Source organism: Mauremys reevesii, linkage group 8 (genome assembly GCF_016161935.1).
Source record: "Mauremys reevesii isolate NIE-2019 linkage group 8, ASM1616193v1, whole genome shotgun sequence".
In the NCBI taxonomy this organism is placed as follows: Eukaryota; Metazoa; Chordata; order Testudines; family Geoemydidae; genus Mauremys; species Mauremys reevesii.
Window position 1 is genome coordinate 6,684,939 of NC_052630.1, and position 23,581 is coordinate 6,708,519.

At 49.9% G+C, this 23,581-nt stretch overlaps 1 protein-coding gene across 1 annotated transcript in view; it reads right to left on the reverse strand.

Moving 5' to 3' along the window:
- Positions 1–4,441, reverse strand: part of TCOF1 (treacle ribosome biogenesis factor 1) — a 34,710-nt gene extending 30,269 nt beyond the window's left edge. Inside the window, 2 exon segments of the mRNA XM_039483333.1 lie at positions 3,045–3,100; positions 4,134–4,441. Of these exon segments, the coding sequence (XP_039339267.1) occupies positions 3,045–3,100; positions 4,134–4,244 (167 nt within the window). The 5' untranslated portion in view covers positions 4,245–4,441.
- Between the last annotated feature and the right edge of the window lie 19,140 nt (positions 4,442–23,581).

The window sequence follows — 23,581 nt, forward strand, 5'->3', positions numbered from 1 at the left end:
TGCTTCTAGTGTAATTGTAGAATGTTTTCTTGTTACCCTTTATGTCTCTAGCTAGGTTAGTCTCATTTTGTGTCTTGGCCTTTCTAATTTTCTCCCTACATCCTTGTGTTATTTGTTTATTTTCATCCTTTGTAATTTGACCTAGTTTCCACTTTTTGTAGGACTCTTTTTTGAGTTCCAGAACCCCGCCCGTCGCTGTAGATACCACAACTGCAGCATTTCAAGTGTAGACAAGCCCTCCGATTTTTCAGGCAGGAAGGGACCATTCTGATTATCTAATGTGATCTCCTGCATAACACAGGCCAAAGAACCTCACCCAATAATCTCTGCATTAGGCCCATAATCTCTGTTTGAGCTACTGTCCAATGCAAAATCTTTTACTGCACCAAGTTCTGTTGGCGAGAGTACCTTTACCAGACCCGAAGAAGAGCTCTGTGTGGTTTGAAAGCTTGTCTCTCTCTCAGCAGCAGAAGTCAGTCCAATAAAAGATATCACCTCACCCACCTAGTCTCTTGACTATCCTGGAGAGACACAGCTACTGCTACCCTGCACAAGGCAAAATGTGTAACAGATTGGGTCTTCTCTTCCAATCCAATCCTATAGAACCATTCTATGTATCAATTCCCTTCATAACCCATCTATGTAAGACTAGAAGAGACTAGTAGATCATCTAGTCTGACCGCCTGGATAGCCCAGGCTATTACATTTCACCCAGTTACCCCTGTATTGAGCCCAGGAACTTTAAAGACTTACTTTTTTAAATGAAGACAGTGCTACCTAGGCCAGGTGTACACTCTAAACTACTGACAGCATAGCAAGGTTGGGTAGGGATGCGACACTGCTGTGATTTTTCTATGCAGGCAAAAGCTCTAGCACAGACTCATGTATACAAGCATAAAAATGTGTTTGCCGGTCTAGTTTACATTGCTCACCAATCTGGCATAAGCGATGCCAGCAACAAAAGGAGGTTTTGCCAGTATAAGCTGTGTCTTCACTACGAGGGTTTTGCCAGGATAGCTATACTGGCACACCTTATTCTATTATACGCAAAAGCTAACAGTTAGCCTCAGGGCCGGCTTTAGGCTGATTCACCCGATTCCCTGGAATTGGGCCCCATGCTGGCATCTTTTTAAATTTTATTCACCCAGCAGCACTCTGGGGGGTCTTCAGCGGCATTTCGGTGGCGGGTCCTTAAGTGCCACTGAAGGCCTGGAGCCCCGCTGGGTGAGTACAAATTGGGCCCTGCACTTGCTAAAGCTGGCCCTCGTTAGCCTGATCATCTTATTAAAAATATAGGGTAAGCGGCTCGGAAGGCCACTGAAAATCTAATTTCTTTCAAATTCAGTGACAATTGATAATACTGAAAAACGTTGTGAGAATCAGTTGATTGTATAGGACTTTGAGGATGTACCATGCTATGAATGCTCAGCATCCTCATTATACAGTGATCCTAAGGTACCACCCAAAGAGTTTTATTTAGACGTCATTCTGCCCGACAGTCCCTCTGTTAACTTTCACTGCCAGGCACAGGCTCACCTGGCATTTCTATCTAACTGAATGACTGGACTACTCTGCGTTCTAATACCACAAGGTGCAAATTCAGTCCCAAGGGGAGAATATTTTTTACCACTTAAATGAAGCCTCTCTGGCTGATTAAGGAGCATATTAAAAGGCTCCAAAGAAAGTCCCATCCCAGTCTTCTTAGCCAGACGTGTAATGGTTGCAGAGCGATGGATGAAAAGGAGTGTGCTTAGAGGCTATTAAGATGGGTCAAGAAGGGGAGGAGCATCATCTTCAAGGCCAAAAAACAAGAGAGATAAAGTTGTTCCGAGAATAATAACTTCTCCATGTTACGGTGCTTTTGGTGAGCATGGTATTGGATAGAAAAACACAATGATAGATCCCTGCCCCAACTAGTTTAGACTTTAGTCTAGACATAACAGCAAAGAAGAAAACAAACAATGTGTGTGTTTGGGGTTGCATGAGTGGGGGTGGTATTATAGGGTAACATTATGTGTGCATTTGTTAAAATCTAAAATAAATTTATGTAATATGGTGGTGGTTGTAGGAGTATCTAGAATAATTTGCACTGCACCATTATATATCAAGACATTAAGGTCATAGCACAGAGAATAAAATCTCAGCCGCACTGTTGTATCAGTTAGGTTTCTTGAATCAAGTTGAAGAGTTTCTAATGATCACATAGGCCCATAAACATGAAAGAAGGGAGATCAAAGAGATACACAGCAAGAGTGAGGAGCGGGCCAAGGATGTCAGGATACATTGTATTTCATTGTGTGATGCTTTAGATACAATGAAACCTATAAACTATTCTCAGGGGTTATTAGTACAATTTGGTTCAACCTTTAATAACTCTCTCTACTAGGGCATTTCTCCTGCAAATGACTCAGTGCAGGCTGATTCTTGTAGGATTGCGGCCTGGCTAACAGATTTTTCTGATCCCTTTGACAGCTGTCATAAACTAGATTTCATCCCGTGTAGCATCACCCTTCCATGGGTTAAAATAGAGCAAACAGCATGTGGAGAACCTGCAGTTACTGAACACATTTCATTCTTTATTAACATGAAGGTCCCAATACTGCAAACATGCCCACAAGTAGGTTACTCACACAACTGGTCCCTAATGAAATCCTAAGGAAGTCAATGGGGTTAGCCCACAGGAAAGGGGGAAAAGAAAAATCACAAGGAAAACATCTTAACTGGTGAAACATATTCCCCCTCCCCTAATACCTCAAAAAAGTCACCAGCGAGAATAGCATCCAGCTTTCTAATGTAATAAAGGTCAGGCCTGCCCACTGGGCTGAGAAATTTCAGCCCAAACAGGGGTGCTGTTTGGTCTCTCAGCTGAGCAGACACATTCATCCTAGGTAAACGACCATCTTGACACTAGTGGGACTATTTCCACATTGCCCCATTCCAATTAATTAGACATACCAATGTAATCAAACCGGGTTATTTCTATAAGGAGAGTGAGAAATGACCAGCCTTCCACTTCATACCCATTGCCTCTCAGACAGACTTACTTTTGCCAGTGGGTGAAGATGTCCTCAAGAGAGGTCAACTGCGGAGGAAACTGCTTCTGTAGGAGGAGAAGAAAGGAAAGAACGGGCACCGCATGTATCCCACGAAAGCACACAGATTATGGAGTCCAAAGGATGAGTCCATGGGGCATGACAGACATGAACTGGTATGTCTCACCCACGCCCCTCCAGACTAGCCCCATGTGCTAGTGCTGCCGGGTCACCTGCCCACTGGGTCAGGGGAGCCCAGCCCGAGGCAGCCGTGCCCTGGCCTCACGTGGGGATGCTGCGGGGTCACCTGCCCGCGGGCTCGGGGGAGCCGTGCCCCGGCCCCGCGTGGGGGTGCTGCGGGGTCACCTGCCCGCGGGCTCGGGGGGGGGGGGCCGTGCCCCGGCCCCGCGTGGGGCTTCTGCGGGGGTTACCTGCCCGCGGGCTCGGGGAGCCGTGCCCCGGCCCCGCGTGGGGGTGCTGCGGGGGTTACCTGCCCGCGGGCTCGGGGGGGCATGCTCTGGCCCCACGTGGTTACCTGCCCATGGGGGTGCTGCGTGGTCACCTGCCCGCAGGCTCAGGGGGGCCGGGCCCTGGCCCCGCGTGGGGGTGCTGCGGGGGTTACCTGCCCGTAGGCTCAGGGGGAGCCGTGCCCCGGCCCCGCGTGGGGGTGCTGCGGGGTCACCTGCCCGCAGGCTCAGGGGAGCTCTGGCCCCACGTGGTTACCCCGCGTGGGGCTTCTGCAGGGGTTACCTGCCCACGGGCTCGGGGGTGCCGTGCTCTGCCCCCATGTGGGGGTGCTGCGGGGTCACCTGCCCGCGGGCTCGGGGGGGGCCGTGCCCCAGCCCCACATGGGGGTGCTGCGGGGTCACCTGCCTGCGGGCTCGGGGGGGGGGCGTGCTCTGGCCCCACGTGGTTACCTGCCCATGGGGTTGCTGCGTGGTCACCTGCCCGCGGGCTTGGGGGGGCCGTGTCCCGGCCCCGCGTGGGGGTGCTGCGGGGGTTACCTGCTCGGGGGAGCCGGGCCCTGGCCCCGCGTGGTTACCTGCCCGCGGGCTCGGGGGAGCCGTGCCCCGGCCCCGCGTGGGGGTGCTGCGGGGTTACCTGGCCGAGCTGCAGCTGCAGCTCCCGCGCTGCCTTGGCGTAGCCAGCGTGGAGCAGGTGCTGGTGAATGAGGGCCAGCAGCTCCCTCTGGCCCGGGCCGGCCGCTGCCATGCTGCTCCCGCACAGCCTCCGCCCACACTAGCGCCGCGGGGGCGATGCCCGGGCGGCCGGGCGGCTCGTGCACCGGGGCTGCAGCGGGGACGCGGGGAGCCACATGCCCCCGGGGCCCTCCTGCCGCCGCGAGTACCCTTTGACCACCGCCACCACGCGCCGGGCTTCCTCTTCCCCACGCGCGGCCCGGGGCCTGCCGGGAAGTGTAGTCCGCCCGATCACCCGTGTCGCTGCGGCTCTGCCTGGGGGCGGGGCTCGGGGCCGCCAGGGGCGTGCAAGGCCGGTGGGGGGGCCGCGAGCAGGACCAGCGATACCCTCACGTGGGCGCAGGCAGAGAGCTAAAGCCCCTCCCTTGCAAGGGGCTGCAGCACTGAGCCCCACCACCCAGGGCTGAAGTCAAAGCCTGAGCAATGGAGCTTTGCAAGGGGCCCCCAGGCGAGTGCCCTGCTTGCTGCCCGCTAACGCCGGCCCTGGCTGTTATAGGCTGAAAACAGTTGTTGTGGCACAGGTGGGCTGTGGAGATTTTATAGCGTGTCGCGGAGGGGTGCTCAGACCAGGCATGGGCAAAGTGGGTGCATTTAACCAGAGGTGGTTGGTTTGCCCACACGTGGGGCCGGCCCCTCCCAGGTGGCTGGCTGTGATTGTGGTGAAACACATACACTGCAATGGACTCCTTTCAAACCGGACTCTCTCTCCCCCCCCCCCCCCCCAGTGAATGCAGCAGGGCGGGTGTGTGGGGGAACGGTGCTTTGCTGAGGCGGGAGAGGAGTTTTCCAGTCTGTTGAGGGTTTCTCAGTTGAGTGGGAGACAGTGAGGAAGGGCAGGGGAGGCACTGAAAAAAATCACTGTTTCAGGGCATTTGTTTGATGGAGGATGATAATAATTGATAACCATTTACATTTATGTTGCGCCTCCCAACACAAAGAATTCCAAAACACTTGCAAACTACAAGCCTGACATAATGCCCCTTGTAGTCAGTGGAAGTAACTTCAGTGGATCATGCCTTAGATACCTAGAACACCACTGGATGCAGCCACTTCTGGGGTGGAGGGTATCAGACAGGGACATTTGAAAGATTTAAATAGAGACTATAAATAGGGGCATTTATACATCTTCTAAGCTAACAGAAGAACATGAACTGGGAGATCTTGAGGGAGAGTGTTGACAAATGATAGCTACTTTCCTAAACAATTTTTGAAAATAAGGTTATTTTCCCCTAAATAGGGACAGATACTGTATGCAGAAATTTTGGCCGCTGACATGAGTTCAGCTCTTTTATGAAAAGTGCCACAGGATAGTTAACAGAGCAGGCAGAACCTCCATTTTAAACAGCTCCCTATCAGTACTGCCAACTCCACGCAGTACAAAAAATCATGAGTCAGGCTCCAAAATCACGAGATTCCCTTAAAATCAAAGATTTTTTAAATTATAAAAGTTTTGGCATTCTTTTTACTTGCCTTTTGGCTTCTAAGGTGTTTGTGGGTCAGATCTGCACACTTTTCTCTGCAAACATGTGGGCTAGAAACACTTTTAAACGAAAGTGAAAGCTGGATTCTGACATCATCCTGTGACTCCCGGAACTTTAAGATAAACAACAAATTTCATGAGGCCTAAAACACATGTACAGCTGCATGGAGCTCAGTGTAACAACGTCAGAATAGTCCTGATCTGACAGCCACTTTGACCGCTTTAGTGCTGAATGGGAGATCCGCTGTTTTGGGGAACATACATTTGTGCTTCCATCATTTTTTCTTAAAAAACAAGCCTGGGACCCAAAGTAGCAAAGAGTGAGTGGGACGGGGTGGACAGCATAGTAACCACACAAACACACAACAAACCCCCTCCTCCACGGGGCTGATACCTTCCAGGAAAAAGCTGGCTACATTCACTATGGCAGAGGTGTGGGTTTATTTCTGGAAGGTTTAATAATGTTCAAAGTGCCTCTGTCACTCTTATTCAAATACAAAACCTTTATTTGTATTTATGGAAGAGATTAAATATAACACTGGCTGAGTTCCCACTGGCTTTGAAGCTAAATCTCCCCAACCATCATCATCTAAGGTAATAAAGCCACTGGCCAGGCGGCAGCCTTACAGTTACAGTTGTTTCAGTGAGTGACTCACGGATGGATCATTGACCAGCGATATGAATACGCACCGTGCATTTCGGTGAGTGGGTCGGAACCCCTGACTGAGCTGCTGAGCTGGACAAATTTAATTGAGGTAGAATTCAGGGCCGCCCAGAGGATTCAGGGGGCCTGGGGCAAAGCAATTTCGGGGGCCCCTTCCATAAAAAAAGTTGCAAAACTATAGAATATTATATTCTCATGTGGGGCCCTTGCGGGGCCTGGGGCAAATTGCCTCATTTGCCCCCCCCCGGCATCTCTGGAATTCAAACAGTCCTTTGTTAGGTTTTAAATGACTCGTAATGCTGTAAATTGCTTCATTGTCAGAGAGCAAGAGATTGAAGGCCTGATTCTTCTTTCACTTGCTCTGGGGCAAATCAGGAGTGACTGCATGAAAGTCAGTTCAGTGTACAAACAGCATGAGATCAGAATTGGACCCAGAGACCGTGGGCGCCAGGTTTGTATAATTTTTGGTGGTGCCCAGAATGGGTTGCAGAGCCATCCTGTTCATAGGCTGGACTGGGGCAACCGCCCCGGGCCCCGCGCTTTGCGGGACCCAGCGCTTCAGAGGGAATCAGGGTCCAGGCAGAGCCGTCCCATCCATAGGACGGACTGAGGCAACCACCCTGGGCCCTGTGCTTTGGGGGGCCACACGCTTCAGTGGGACACAGGGTCCAGAGCAGCCTGGGGGATTAGTGGAGGGCCTGGCGCCGGCAGCAGTGAGCAGCCTGGCCCCAGTCCACCCTGCTCTGCCCTCTCCCAGCCCCCATTCCACCCCTTCCCCCAGCGCCCACCCTGCCTCTTTTTGGCTTCCACCCCGTCCCGGTGGAGCGGGGCAGGCTGAGGCTGGGTCGCTCACTGATGCCAGCACCAGCCCCCCCGCTTACTCCCCAGGCCACCCTGGACCCTGCTTCCCCCTGAAGTGCGGGGTCCCCCAAAGCACGGTAAGTGCAAACAGTATTGGTGGAGCACAGGCACCATGGACCCATATAACTCACTGCCTGTGCCAGAGACTTACATGGGGGACACAGTCTTGTAGATATAGACACAGATTTTGACCTACTTTGACATGGTCCCTTCTGGAAGGTTGTTTCACCTCCAGGAGTCTTTCCATTTGCTTTGCTTTGGTGCCCCACAAAGCTCACATTGCAACCGCTGGGAAATGGTGTTTAGAAAACTGAGTGGGGCGGAGCATGAATTATACAGCGCCATATCTCTGACAAGAGATTGCATTAGGAGCTTCTCTTGGGCTGCCGAGGGCTCTATCCGCTGGCACCCCCTTCACAAAGTTTCTGTTTGTTGCAAAGATTCATTTAAAAACAGAACCCACAGGCAGAGCTTGCTCCACTAGTCCAGAGGTTAACAATCTGTCTGTCACACAGGAGACTATCGTCCTTAGCACTTTCCAGCTTCAAAACTCTTTACAAACTGTCATTCTCATCGCTGCTCTGGGAGGTAGGTGAGTAAACTGTTACTACAGAGGGGAAAACAGAAACAGGAGGGTTAAGGCCCAGATCCTCAAAGGGAGTTAGTGACTAGCTTAGGTCATGGAGAGAGCTAGGTCTAGAGGTTCAGAAAACTCATGATCAGGATTTCAAATGCTCAGCACCTGTAGATGGCCAGACTTTCAGACGAGTTTCGCTTCCATTTCGGTGCCTAGTGATATTTTCCAAAGCACCTCAGGGATTTAGGCGCACAAGTGCCATTCAAAGTTAATGGGAGTTGTGCTCCTAAATCCCACAGGTGCTTTTGAAAATCTGCCCCCTTGTGGCTAGAGCTGTGATTCGCATGCCGGAATCGCAGCTTATACAGTTCCAACCCCTAGAAAGACCACTCATTTCTCGAGGCCTGGATTTGACTTGTGCGCTCTCTCTCTCTCTCAGTTTAACGTGATTGAGAAGTCCCGTGCAGGTTAAAGCTGTGTTAGACGGCCAGGTTGTAGCCTAGGCTGCCCCTAGCCTGAATAGTAAAGGAGCTTTTCAAGCCGGTTAACTCACTTGAGCTAGGGTGACTGAACACCATGCCCCTTTTGGCCCTTTGGGTCAGCATGGGTCCCCTCCAGTTGTTTGAGGAATGAGGTTGAAGGGCTCCAAAGAGGAGGCTAGTTCCTGCTGGCCTCCGCCTTACTCACACCCGCTGTCCCACTGACTGCAGTGGCACTGTTTGCAGGAGGAAGCAGAATTTGGCTTTGAGCCTCCTTTGCCTCAGCCAGAAGAAAAGTGGGTGAGGTACAATAAGTCCTAACAGCAGCGAAATGGAAAGTGGGGGGAATAAGTTTGCCTGGAGGCTGAGGGACAGATGGAGAGACGGCCATAAAGACACCCAGAAGGGACTGCTGGCAAGGCAGGACAGACACTGTGCATTCAAACGTTGAGTGCATCCCTATAAAACTGGCTTTAAAATGAGAACTAACTGCCCGTGATTCACGCCAAGCGAGTGACACTTGGCAGGTCCGCTGTGGTTCAGGCAGGGTCACTTGAGTCCAAAGCCTCACATGCCTGAGTCATGAATAGCCCCTCAGACACCGCTGTGCAAAGGCACGTTACAGCAACGCCATCCCATTTAAACGAGGGCATCCGAAGAATTTTGTCGTTGCCCAACAATTACAGGCAGGGAAGGTATTTGAGTCGTTTAGTAAACATGGCAAATAATAAATAGGGCGATTCAGCAAACCAAACAGCTGCACAATTATAAATAGGAAAATCTGCCTCAACCCAAACCCCAGTGAGGGGAAAAAACCCATCAACAACGTGCAGTTATTAGAAGGTGAATTTTTTCTTGCATTTTTTGACAGGAGTTGAAACTAGTTTGCCCACTCCTTATTTTTAGGAAGGGAAAATGTCCCTGGTGGATGAAGAAAGCTAGCCTTTTAGGTATGTGATTTCCATGCCAGGACAGTGACTCATGAAGGGATTGCAGGAAGCTGTTTAAAATCCAGACAGGGGATAAAACCGTAGTAGTTTCGTAGCCAGCTCGGTACGCTAATGTCCAAACAGCCCTGTTCATGTTCACGGCTCCGTAAGCTGAGTGCTTTGCTCATTGTGTAAAATTCCCTCACACCTACTCCATTATGAATGACTCCACTTGTGTCCAGCCCAAGGCGCTACTCACCAGAACAGGCAGGGTTCAGGAGAACATTAGCGGACTGGAAAGCTCTTTTGTGCAATATGGAAACTGGCATTCCTCAGTCCCCATGGCCTATGGGGACACTTTCCTTCCATCCTTTACATGGACATTGCGCGAGGGTCGTTTGGGTTTTTTATTTGTCCAGGTGCAGATTTTTAATATTAGCAATTTACGGCAGTGAGGCATGCATCTTAGCCAGGGTCTGAGCCATGAGATTCAGATTGGCCTTGCAACCCCCCTTCCTTCCCTGCCGCTCAAATTTAGGGGCATTTGGATCCTGGGGGGATGGTTCTGTCCATTGTAGAGGTAATGAGAGCTGCAAAATCAGGGTCTGATTCTGCAGCACAAAGAGCTCTTAGGATCCTTATTAGGGTCTGCGGAGTGGCATGAAGGGGAGTTAGCCTGGGCTGAGGCTCTGGCCCCATGTTTTCTAGTGCATCTTATACAGTATCAAGTGCATCTGTCAGCACTGAATGACAATTAATAATTAATTTCAGCCCTCCTGTCCCAAAGTACCCTAAAAACTCGGTGTCAGGGGAGAATTTTGTCCCCTGTGAGCAGGCATTTACTGCACTTATCTTCTTCAGGAGAGATCAGAATTTGGCCCTAACAGCAGTTGCCAGTTTTGGTCGGACATATTCCTGGAGGTTTCAGCACATGACATAATCTTTAATTAAAGATTAATCTTCAATTGCTGGAGACTCCAGGACAATCCTGGAGGGCTGGCAACCCTAGTGCCCCGTGACACTACACAACAGGTTGAGACCAAAGGTGAAGTGTAGCCTTGTTCAGCTGAAGCTGTCAGGGGTATCTTGGTAGGCAGCAGGTAATTTGCATGACCCAGTTCAGACAGGATTAATACTCCTACTATTACCGAAATGACTAGGGGAGCTTTAATGCCCGGAAGTGGTTAGGACCTCCTCTGAAAGGTGATCTCCCCAGCAGGGGCCCGTGTGCCCTGCTGAGGCATTGGCCTAGTACTCGCTCCACGGAGTGAATCCTCAACACTGCTCCCTGAAAGCACCTGTTGCAGGTGTTCCTTGGAGGCCTGCTGCCCGAGTGCTGAGCCAACAGCTCCCTGCTCCGCTTGGGAGAGCTGGCAAGATTGCAGCACCGGGGGGCACGACCGCAGGCACGTGAATAGCTAACGGCGACTTTTTAGCCCTGCAACGGGGCTTGAGCCCCAGCCCAGCAAAGCACAGAAGCTGATGCTCTACTTGAAAGAGGTGAGCAGTCCCGTCGGAACTATTCACATGCCTATTCAACACCTGCTTAATGGCTTTGCTGGATCGGGGCCTTGGTCTCCAGTGCCGACCCGGCAATGGGTGGGGAAGGCTATTGCTCTTTGGTCCTGTCCATGATGTTACATTTAGGTCTTTCTCCCCATCCCTGGTCTTTCTTTCCATCACCCCACAATGAAACAGCTTCTAGGAACTTAGGTTATCGCCGAGCTGGTAGCGAGCAGGGTCTTTCTGCACAGACCCTGCACTCCCAGGAGACTGCCTCAGACTGCACGTTTAAACCACTGGGGACTATCTTGAGTATAAACAACGCCAAAGCAGGGAAACCCCAAATCCACACTGATGCATTTGATAAGCAAGAGGCTAGTGCTGCTGGAAAGCGCCGCCCGCTCTGATAACCAGCCTTGGGGGGTGGGGAGGGGTGGAACCTACCAAACAGCCTTGGGGAACATTCCTCTGCCCACCTACAGGACACAGAACAGGCAGGAGCTGTGCGAGCTTTGTCCCTGGCTGTCCCTCAGTCCTAATCTTAAAGGGCTGCCTCTAGGAGGGACCGTGGGCCTGCCAAGTCTGACACCTCACCTAGCAGCCTGCCCCATCTGAAACATTTCCCCCACCCACAAATACACCCCTCCTCTGCACTGCCACACGCTCCAACCAGCCTGACCCACCCCCAGCCTTCCCCAGCACTGTGCTGCTTCTTCCAGTGCTGCGGGGGCACTGCGCAGATCAGGCACCTTGCGCTCCATTCACCTCCCTCCTCTGATCAGCAGGCAGGCCTCCACCTGCGCTAGCGGAGCATAGAGCACTGCACCTATAGGTGGCGATGGCCAAAGAGCAGAAGTTGGGCAAGGCCAGAGGAGCTGGAAAGGGGACAGCCGGAATGTAGCGAGGGAAGCAGAAGGGAAAAGAAAAGAGGACGAGAAAACAGGTGGGGAAAGCCAAGAGGGAGAGAGAATCGAATTGGGGGAGGAAGGGGCCATAGGAAGAGAAAAAGAAACAGAGAGAAGCGGGGAGGGACCCCATGGACAGAGCTAGGGGGAGAGGAGATGCTGTTCTGCTCTGGAAGAAGAGAAAGACACTCTCATTTCAAAGAGGAAAGGAGAAGCTGAGAAGGACAAGATTTGAATGTGTACAAAGAGGCCAACAGAGCTGGAGGAGGAGTTGGTGGAGAAGCAGAGGGACTGGAGAAATGCACTTTGTTTACACCCCTCCATTGGATAGTATTCCCCTGGCAGGCGTCCCGTAGCGCCATATGCTGGGGAGGGGGGAACGGCAGAGTGCTGTTGCTGTGGGGGTTTGAGTCACCGCGGAGAAGATCTGTATTTTTAGAGAACATGCCTAGGTGTGCACTCAGTGGAGCAGTGGGGAAATGTTTCGGATTGTAATTCTAAAACGCACCGTTTTCCAAACCAGTATTTCTCGGGAATCATTTTTGCCTTTGTCTGTTAATGTGCAACAGATGGGAGGAAATGACATTTCAGATGCCAGAGCATCGTGATGAAATGCAACGGGATACTAATAACAGGGAGTGAACCATTTCATCTTTTTGGTCACAGAGGGCTATAGGACAGCCCAGCCTTATCTGGGCATTCATTTACATGCCTGCAGTTTTGCAGGTATAATTAAGGTCATTTCTCTGTCTAAATAGCTGATTTGCTGGTGCAAACCGGTACTCAGAGGTTCAAGTAACACTGAATGATTCTGCATACAACGGAGGAGTCAAAATGGAGCCCACAAGAGATAATTGGTGGCAAAACCAGGGACCAGCTTTTAAACATCTGTTCCATAATGCCTGGGTGTGCGTGTGTGCTATGTATTAAATTCAATTCCAGTCTTACATTGATATGATTTCCTCACTGGGTGCAAAGTTTGGTTCTGACAAGCAACCAGATTTCTATCAATCGATTCCAGCACTGCGCAAATCTTCCTGCAGTCTCCAGCTGAACCTTGCCAGCTCCGGAGAGCGTAGAGCTGCCACCATGCCTGCTCATTCCGTGGCCTCTCTGTTGAGATTGCCCTTTGGTGCCAAGTATGCTGGTGGTTTTTGTGATGTGGGCACCTGTCCACCGGGGACTGCCTGAGTCCCTCAGGTCATTTCACGTAAGCCACCAGACAGCCGTCAAATAGCATTGGCTCAGTCACTACCGGCCCATGGCCAGATTAGAAACAGAAGTAAAAAACTCCATATCCTGTTACTAAAACCATGAGCCATCCAGTCCCATTAGCTACATACTAATTAATTGTGGAAAAAAGTCCCCTCTAGGCTTGCAGAGTATAAAGCACTCTTTTAATTTAGTTGGCTGGGAGAGCGGATTGGAAAACTAAAACTAACAGAAGACGTGACATTAAAATTCAGCTGCCATAGGCCTGTTTTTAATAATCTATATTAGAAACATATCTCGGCACATACATAGATGTCTGCACGTCTTGCTCGTGTCAGTTACTCAGTACAGGCAATGAAAGGTTAGCAGCATTAAGCCATTTAATTTTTCATTATTTTAAGATCTAATGTATGTTGAGCCTCTGTTGTTGCCAGCTCACGGGCTATTATTATTAATTACTCTACCCCCCCCCCTGCTTTCACCAGCGCCGTAGCTCAGGGCTAGCTTTGTAAGTATATCCTCACTAAACGGCTTGGCAGCGTTGCTGACGAACGCAGGCCAACACCAATAGTTCCAACAGCACTTTTGTGTTTGTTCAGATTTCTGCAGCTCGGTGTTGATGGAAGTGAGAAGGGTTGCAAAGGGGAACGGTGTTCATGTTCAAGAAGTGCATTTCCTGTAGCGCTTACTTGGCTGATTTAAGTTCGGTCAAACGCTGCGTGGCAGGAAGAGGCGCGGGCAGGAACAGAGTGAAAACACATACCTCAAGGCCCGTCGGGGGGTGGGAGAGAGTGAGTCTGGGGCAGGTGCTTTGTAGAGGTCATTAATGCAGCATCTGCATCTTTCTGCTGCCCACCAGATGTTTAGGGTTCCTGCCCTCACACCCGCCATGGCTGTGCTGTATCGTAGGGCGAGGGGCTCACCATGCTCTGAAATGTGGCCCAGTCCATCTCTAGCGGCTTTTCAGAACATGCTTTGTCTAGATTCTGATCTTTGTTGCACCGATGCAAATCCAGAGGAGCTGCACTGAAGACAATGGACCAGTAGAGCTCCTCCAGAATTGTATTGGTACAACAGAGATCAAAGACTGGGCCTCCCTTCCAAAGGAGTTTGTTAGAATGAGCACGGCCGGCTCTGTACATTTCCATTCCCTCCTGCTCCTTCTCTCCTCTTTCCACTGGACGTGTGTTTACTCTGTTTTGGGGCATCCTGGGTACCATGGAGGGATCTTTATAAAGACAGTGATTCATTAATGATGATTATTGCTTAAAGGGAGACTGCGGGCAGAGATTGAGGGAGAGAATTTGGACGCATTCACACTTTGGAGAATCCAGATACGGCACATTTAACACAAGGTTGTTTTACTGTTGACTTGGGTGGGAACAGGATTGGGCCCAGACTAGGCCTTGTCTTGCTCCCTTGGCATTTCATTACTTCTCCCCCGTGCCCGAGAGCAAAGCCGGGGAATGTGAAGTCAGCCCTTGGTTTGGAGATGCTTGTCCCTGCTTGGATCCCCAGCTATGGCTTATGGCTGTTCCACTGGAGTGACCGTAGTGAGGTCAGACCTGGTCTGACACGGCTGGTGACCAAAGCCCCTGGCTACAGAACAGGGGCAGAATGGGCTTTGCTCCCATTGCCCTGCCATGTGCCTCATCTCTAACCTGCAGGAACGACCCGTAGGTTGGAGAGGGCTGTTCATCCTCTATATGCCTGAGTCCCCAGAGGCCGTCCGTGAGGCTGACGGCAAGTGCTTGGTTTCTTTCTTTGTGGCGTGGATGTTTATCCACTAGGGACTGGGCTGTGATCACCGGCTCATTTCACACAGGCCACCCCATCCCGGTGACTTCCACATCTCATCACCAGCTCCTCCGGGCCAGCCAGTTCCCCCGGCATGGTTTGATCTTGGATTCCCTTCAGCCAAGTGGATTTTGTGCGACCTGAAATTCATTTTTTATCACACAGCCAACACTCTTATCCTTAATGTTACAGGAGAGGTGTTGTTCGTCAGAGAGACAGTCTGAGCTAGCCATCCTCTAAAGCTCTGGCTGGGAGAAGCTGGCCCGGGCCAAGCCTCACTCCTCTGGAAGGAGGCTCCCTCACTCTGGTTTCATTTGGAGGCAATTTTTTAAACCTCCCCTGGCATCCCCAAGTGACAGGTTGACAATCCTACTGCAGGGATGCTGGGTCATTATCAGGGCCAAAGGCTGCTCCTGGTGCCCTGCATGGCGTGGTGCCAGTCCCTCTTTATCACAGTACACGGGGCCACCACTGAATGGATGGACCTACTGTTTCATAACAGAACTCATTGCACATGGTCCTTTCTTATTCCTTCGTCTAACCACTGCTGTCCCTGGCTGGCTGGAAGTTGCGGCAGGATGGGTGGTGGGATCCAAAAACAAGGCAAAGAGGTTAGGTAGCTGCTTTGCAGATTCACCATTTGCTAGGCAGCGTTTCTTTACCATCTCCCTACGTTCAGGTGTGATACAGACACCTGCTGCGGTAACCAGATCCAGCCACATTCTTAGGCCCTGCTGAAACCTTACGGGTTCAGGCTTCAGGCAGGAGCAAGACATACAAAGGGGTCTGCTTACAGTGGCAGCAAGATCCAGACTGTCTCTGCTGCCCCTGCACGTCTAGCTCCCTCCCCACTAGTTGGAGCTAACGGGAAAACATAGGGTTAACTTTGAAAGGAGAGGAATGTTATGCTCTGTCCAGTCTTGCTGCTGGGACAGCCCAGGACAGGGGGATAAGCTTGCTTATCTATGTGGGACATTAATAAAAGGGAATTGCACTCAGATTCTTGCTTTGTTTTGTTCAAGGGACAAAGCAATCATGGGATTTATTGCCTTTTGCCAACAAACACACACGAACATTCCATCAAATCATATATATATTTATCTGGGAAAAGCAAGAAACTTTTGAGAGTCCAACCCCTCCCCTCCCCTGTTATTAATCTGTGGGTTTTATCCAAGTTTCATTAAAACATGGACATACTTAAAAAGGATTTTAGGATAACAGTGACTGACTCTGTCTGTTGACCTGTGTTAGTAGTCAGACCTCTGGGGCCAGATTTCCTGGCTGAAGAATGTCAGCTCTTGGTGGGGTGAGGTTTGGGGCCGGGAGCTACACAGCAACCTGAGCTGAGAAGAAGGTGGCATTTCAAAAGAACCAAATCTAAAGGAATGTTGAGGTGTCTGGTTGGCAAGGCCAAGGCCAGAGTGGATGTGAGAATGATCCGCCTCCTCTCTTGGGGGACTGCCACTGATCAGTAGTAAGACACAGTGGGAGGAACCTGGTAATTAATTTACTGCTGCCAATGCCTGTGCAAGGTCTTTGAACAGAGAGCAAACTTTATTCTCTCATCATGTCGATAGGTGGATACCTTTCACTACATTCACTAGAGGGGTCAGGGAGGGAGAGTGTCAGTGTAATGACACCCATGGCTGGGTAGTCTTCAGGGACTGAACCTGGGATCTCTGGATCTCAAAGCATGAGCCTCGATTGCTTGAAATAAAAAGCGAGAATCATTAGCTCCAAGGCAGTGTAGCTCTCACACCTCTATACATGGTGTAGCCACAAGAGGGGGACAAAGAGCCATGCTGTTAGCTTGGGTCTCCTGTTTATTACAAGCAATATCATGCCCAAATATATACTCATCAGCACCACACTGAATAGCACAGCTGAAGCAATCACTCTCACACAACCCCCTACAAGAATGCTTCCGCGTTATTGGAGCTTGTCTGGATAACTGAGGAGTTTGGAAAATCCTAGCTGGAGTCATGGCTCTGGGAGAGCACTAGTTGGAACCGGAACTCTTTTATTTAAATCTTTAGGACTTGTCTTTATCCCTCCTGCCTCTAGTTAATGCCAGAACCGGCCTCAGCAAAATCTGCCTTTTTGCCAGAAAAGAAGAAGGATGAAAACTCCCAAAGATTGCTGTAGCCGTCAGAGAAAGAGACTCATTCTCACCCTCTAGGGATGGTATAACGTGATACTCATATTGCACAGTAATCCGTAAGAACAAGAATAGTTAATCAGTAAGTGTCCTTTGTACTAATAGGGTGAATACTGTACTGTGTACTCCCTGGGGCTCTGCTCTGGGCAGGCCACTATACAGAGAAGGAAAAGGGGGAAATGAGTGGGGCTGGGATATGAGTTATGTGCAAAGTCACCCAGGCTCAGCACATGGAAAGGGGCAAGGAAAGAGCCTTCCCGAGGTGTCTAGGTCCCTGCTGATATGGAGCAAACCTTTACCCACCAGCTGTTTGACATTGGATCTTGAGGGACAAGGCGGCTGAGGAAATATTTTTTGTTGGAAGTTGGTCCAATATAAGATGCTACCTCACCCATCTTGTCTTTCTAATATCCTGGGACCGACACAGCTACACGACCACTGCAAACAACACTGGGTCTTGAGTCATTTGCAAATGAAAGGCCAGGTGCCGCTGGACACCAGCACAAGGGCAGATCCTGCAGTATTTCTTTAGAGAGAAGGACGGCTAGCAGGCAAAACCAACTGGAAAAGAGTACAGATCTGTCTCATCTAACGAGGGGGTTCCATTCCGCGGTTAGCGCGGAAAGCGAAAACCGCGTATAGTCAAAATTACATTGAGTTGAATGGCAGGCAGAATTGCCCGCACTACAGAAACTGTATTTAAATTGTTATTTTTCTCTTTCTCTTTTTTTTTTTTTGCCAACTGCGTAAAGCTGAAATTGCGCATGTTAAATGCGCATGAGATGCGACAGACCTGTAATCAGGACGCACAGTGCCCATCAGCTCAGCAGGGAGCTGGGCGCAGGCTGCCAGGACTTCTAGGAGAACGACTATGGCTACACTGCAGCTTCAGTTGACATAAGTTATGTCACTCAGGGGTGTGAATTAGCCACCCCTCTGAGTGACATAACTTCGGCCGACCTAAGCGCTAGTGTGGACTGTGTTATGTCGGCGGGAGAGCTTCTCCCACTGATGTAACTACCGTCGCTCGTTGGGGGTGGAGTCATTAAGTCGACGGGAGAGCTCTTTCCTGTCGGCTTAGAGTGGCTACACTAGAGGGCTTACAGTGGCACAGCGGCACTGCTCTGAGCTCTCTAGTGTAGCCCTGGCCGGAGATCTGGAGGGTGAGCATGAAGCAATGCAGGTAGAATTTGGGATTTCTGTGCTTAGCCCTTGACGGAGGAGATAGTCCTGCCCTGCGTGTTGCGATTTCTCACTCCCCTGGTCTGTTCTTAATTCCTGCTGGCATGGAAGCAGGATCGGCTTGCTCCCTTGCTGCAGAGTTTAGCTCAGGCTGGGAGCTTTGATACCTGTCACCATCCAGACTGGGCTTTGTTTTATGATTTTGCTGAATTTTTTTTGTTTGTTTTAAACAGAAAAAGCTAATTTGTTCCAGCTGTCAGTTTTCTCAAAACTTGATGCAACAGGTTCTGCATCGCAAGCTGGGCTTTAGAAGAAAGAGGTGTCTGGGGGAATATGGATCCCTGGAAATGCACCTAACAGGAGAGAAGAAGAGAGGAAAAGAACCAGAAAGCAAGGGAGGAGGAGTCGAAGGGAAACCTGGCAGCTGAGGGGTGGAATGAAGGTGTGGCTTGAATTAGTAGAGGCTTTGCTATAAGGGCAACTAAGGGGACCAACAGAAGTTATGAGCGTAACCTGGACAAGAGAAGAAAACCGTCCTTTCCCAATGGAGCAGCTCTGTTTACACACATCCATGCATCATATGTATTTGTCACAGCCAGACCTAGTGGTCAGAGCCAGAGTCCACAGTCACGGGACGGGAATCAAGAGTCATCTGGGTCAGGATACTGGCAGAGTAAAATCAGGGGACAAGCATAAGAGTACAACCAGGAATTGGTAACCAGAGTCAGGCCAGGCTGGGATACCAGGGAGTCAGATACAGGAATCAAACAGGAGAGCAGAACCACAAGCCAAACAGCAGGAAGTCAAGCCACAGGAGCTACCAGGCACACAGTCCAAAGCAGGGTGAATCCCAGCTGCATGGACAACTTCTTGTACCTGCTCTTGGTTTATATAGAAGCTGTGGACCAATCAGGACCCCCAGCAGCCTGCCAATCGGGTTCCAGGACTGGAGTCCTTTGTTAGGGTTTAGCTTCTGAGTGGCAGGTTGGAGCGTACGAGCTCCTCAGAGTCCTGTGGCCCAGCATTCAGGACCTGCAGTCCCTGATATCCCCCCTTCCCAAGGGGTCCCTTCAGGGCGATGCGGGACTAGGCTTTTTGGGGGGATTCTTATGGAACGCCCGCACAAGTCTGGGAGCATGTACATTTTCCGCAGGCTCGCAGGTGGGTTCCTCAGGCCCATACCCCTCCCAATCGACAAGACACCAGAGCCTGCCCCATTTATGTTTGGAATCCAGGAGCTCGTGAACCGCATATTCCTCACTGCCGTCAAATCCAGCCTTGGTCCTTCTCTGGAGAACACAAAGATCTGTGGTGTGTCTGTCTCTTGCTGCCTTTCCGTTGTGCCTCCCAGGCTGGAGTATCGCCACACATGCTGTGGACACTGGCGGGGAATGAAAGATTGTTGCCAACTGATGTTTTTTATTTTGTTTCATAGGGGACAACACAGCGATTCTAAACAACAGCCAGAGGCGCCATCCGAAGATTAAAGAGCTTGGGAAGTTTCCAGGACTAAGTTTCACTCCTCCTCCTCCTTTCCCAGGGCCCAAGCTGGTGGGTGTGGGCTTTGACGGGATCTCCTGCAATAGCACCAGCCAGCTCTGTTATAACTTCATCTGTCACTTGGATGAAAACAGATGTAATGCCGCAAATGTCAAAGCCTCTGATCTTAGCATCTGACCAAAAGCTGTTGGGTTGGGGTCTTGCTTTGTTGTTTGGACGGGACTGGCACAGTGCGTGAATCGGGGTGGAAACTGAGACTTCATTGTGAAACCTTGGAGTGTCTTGTTTTAATGGTCACTTCTGTGCATGCGAGTGAGTGTGAGTGCGTCTGATGTATAGTGATAGGGTATTTGGGAATGTAGATTTGCCGACTTCCATCCACCTGCCCCTTTCCCATACCGTTGGAAAAACACTTGAGAATATATAGGAGCATAACATTACTTGTAGGGGAGGGTTCGTGCCATCATTTGGGTTGTACCATCACGTCCGCTTCCAGGTAGAACACTGCTTGGTAAGTATGTCGTAACATCGCTCAGTACAGTATGTGCGTTCACTATTGTGTGCGTGAGGGGTTGTGTGCAGTGAGTGTGTTTATGGATGGGCATGTGTGTAGTGTACTAAGGGCATACCTGGTGTGTGTGCACATGTAGAATGGGGCATGTATTGTTCGGTGAATGCGGTGAGGTATGTTTGCTGTTGTAGCGGTATCCTCGAGTGTTGTACTATGTGAATGTGGAGGGTGTATGTGGAACGTGTATTGGCTAGTGTGTGTCTGCATCGTGTTGGTAGGTGGTTTGTGTGCTGGTATTCAGTGTGATCTGTATGTGCGTGCAGAGAGACGTGTGTGGTGTGAGTGCCTGTGGAATACATGTGACGCGTTTGCCTGCTAGGGGAACCTTTTCCTCAATGGAGGCTCAAGAAGTCACTTACTCTTTAAATATAAGCAGCGATTAGATGCTGCACTTGAAGTTTTCTAAGACAACGGCTTCTGTTTAATTTAACTTTAAAATGGTCCAAAGTGAAATGTCTCCAGATCTGTTACCAGCACTCCACGCCAAGCCTGTCATGGTATTCTGCGGGGAGGGAGGGTGCCCCTCAGTCCTGGGAAGATTCAGACTCCCCACTCATGCCCGGGGCTGAGGCGCCTGCAGAGATTTCCCTTGGGACGGAGGGAGCACTTCAAGTGGTTCAGCCATCAGCCATGAACCCTGTGGTACAGTCTCCTCAGCCCAATGGACTGTCAAGACACAGGGCCTTGAGGAAGCAGAGACGGTCATCCTGCTCTGGGCATGACGAGGGGGCTGGGTAAGGCTTACGGGACAATGGGGAATGGCTTAGTTTGTATTTATGTTCACTACAAAATCAATGTGTGAATGAAAATTCACTCCCAATTCCTGAGCCAAACCCTTGGAAGTCTGAAAAGTTAGCGATTGAGCAGCGAAGCCCTGAATTTTACAATGGTTAGTGAAAACAGTGCCAGTAAAACTCCCTCTGGGTTCGGCAGTAAGTTGCCCCAGTGCTGCAAAAAATCTCAGCAAATTTCTTGTTGACTCTGGCTGTTGAAATGCTTCACTCTGCTACAGTCCATGGAGTTAATGGCCAGGAGATTTTCAAGTCCTTGGCCGCGGAGAGGCTGGCTTCGATGAGCCTCTGGCCGGGAAAGTGTGGTGGGAACAAATTCCATTTGGGGTAGTCAGCAGGTTTTATCGGCGTAAGCAGTACGTCGGCGGATGAAACGCTGCACATCGGAGGTGAGGGATATTTCCTGCTCGAGTTGGGGGAATCATGTGTCTGAAGCTTGAAAGAGGCCAGTGAGTAGGGCTGGATGTTGTGAAAGACACTCTGCCTCCCTTGTGTTATTGTTGGGATTGCCAAGGAAGAAGCAAATGTACCAGAAAGGGCTGAAGCCTTCCATTCCAAACGGGCGGAAAGTGAAATCTTGTCTCTCTTCGAGTGTGGGCTTGGCGTTGGGTCAGATCCCGAGGCAGATGACCTTACAAGGGATGTTTATAGGAGTTGCCTCTGAATTTGCTTCCTGGTTCTCTCATCTCGCTCAGGGCTGGGCCTGAGGACGTTGTGTTACTGTGAAACCCTGCTCATGCTGGGAGCAGTGCCCTGCTAGCTGCAACCACGTTTAATCCCGAGTGTTGTTCACACTGAGCGTGGATGATTTCCCTGAGCAGCGTGTCTGAGTGCTGTGTCAGAGCCATGTTCTAAGACCGTACTCCACCCTCCCATGCTCTTACCTGGAGCAGTCTCACTGGTGCCTAGCATGGGCCTAACAAAACCCCCTGTCTGCAGTGGTCAGGGAAACACAGTGGCAGCCAGCACAGTTCCTCTTGAAGGGGGAGATTGTGCCCCAAAATCCATGCACAGGGGAAACACTCCACACCTGGATCTCTCCTCCTATGCTCAGAAAAGTCATGGGGCCAGCTGTCTCCAGGGCACCTTTCGTTTTTCACCAGGGCTAATCTTACATAAGTCTGGGGTTTATTAAACAGAACAGAATGTCTGGACACACACACACACACACACACACACACACACACACACACACACACACACACACACACACACAGAGACAAGGTGGGTGAGGCTTCTCTCTCTCTCACCAACGGAGGCTGGTCCAATAAAAGATACTACCTTAACCACCTTGTCTCTCTAATTTGGGAATTTATACATCCAGTTTTGCTTTCTGGCAGATAGAAATCAATTTAACAATTAACCAAAGTCCCGCCCCCTTCGCTATTTTCTAACTAACGATATGGATTCCATTTTCCCAGGGGTCCCTTTGTGGGATAAAGCAGAACTCTCGCCTTCCTGTATATAACAGTATTTATGAGATATGAACATGGGTTATATCTTTCCATTCATAATTGTCAGAAGCGTGATTGGATTTTGTTCGGCTAATTTTTTATCTTGAATAAAATGTCGGATTTGAAGACCTATTATTAGCAAATTTATATCATCTCTGTAGAGCTGCAGATGATAATGAATCACCTTCTGCAGCATTGATACAGGGACTTTAAACCTGCCAACAACCAATCTTTAAACTGTGCTTTGGACTTAGGTGGAGAAAACCTCAGGTGGAATCACAATGGGTTTACAGTGCTCTGACAGTTTGCCCTGGTGTAAAATGGGAAAAATGAAACTGACCTTTGCAAAACACGTTGAGATATCTGGATGAAAAGTGCTATATAAGTGCTAGGGATTGTTACTGTTATATACCTGGAAAACAGATCCCACATCTGGAAAGTATGTTTCACTGCTGTGTGCCTAGCTCGAGCCTGTTCCAGAGACACATATTGACAGCAGATAAATGGGAAATCCCATACAGGAGTCCCCAGTGCATACACACTGACTCAACTCCAGTTCTCCTCAGCAATACACTCGATACTGCTTGAATCCATGTCTTAACACAGACAATATATTTTAGTGTTGGGAATTGTCATATGTCCAAGCCTTTCTGCACAGCCAGAAATGAGCGAGACAAATCTGAGTCCTGTAACTCACCCCAGTGCATCTGGCGGAGTACTTATTGACCATGCTAAAAGCTCTCTCCAGCATTGCTGCAGGCAGGTGTTGAAAAAGGTAAGAGGTCTTGTGTTATTTCCATCTGTAAGAAGCCAGTTCTTCTCCCTCTATCCAAGAAACTGGCAGCTGAGCCCATGACGTGACATCATTCCCAACACCTTCCAAAACCTCAAGGTAATTGTTCTTCTATAAATCAAACAGTAGGAGTAACCTTTAATCCTAAATAAAAGCTCTTTTGTAGTGACTTCAAAAGGCAAACCTGGACGGAGAACAAAACCAATTGCCCCCACAGATCTCTCATATACGTCCTGAGATTTCCACATGAGCTTCAAGATGTGTGAAAGAAAAGGAACTGAAATTTCCAGTGACACTAAATATAACACATTGTCTTTTTGGTAGAGAGAGCTCTCTTGTTGACAGGCAACCACTTGATGGCTTTGAATCAAATTAGATTGGTGTGTAGCTTAGCCAAGGAGTTCATCTACGCAGCGGATATTGAACACACCTGCAGTGAAATGTAGAGGGAGTTTTGCCATTTACCTCAGTGGGGCCAGGATTTACCCCAGGAA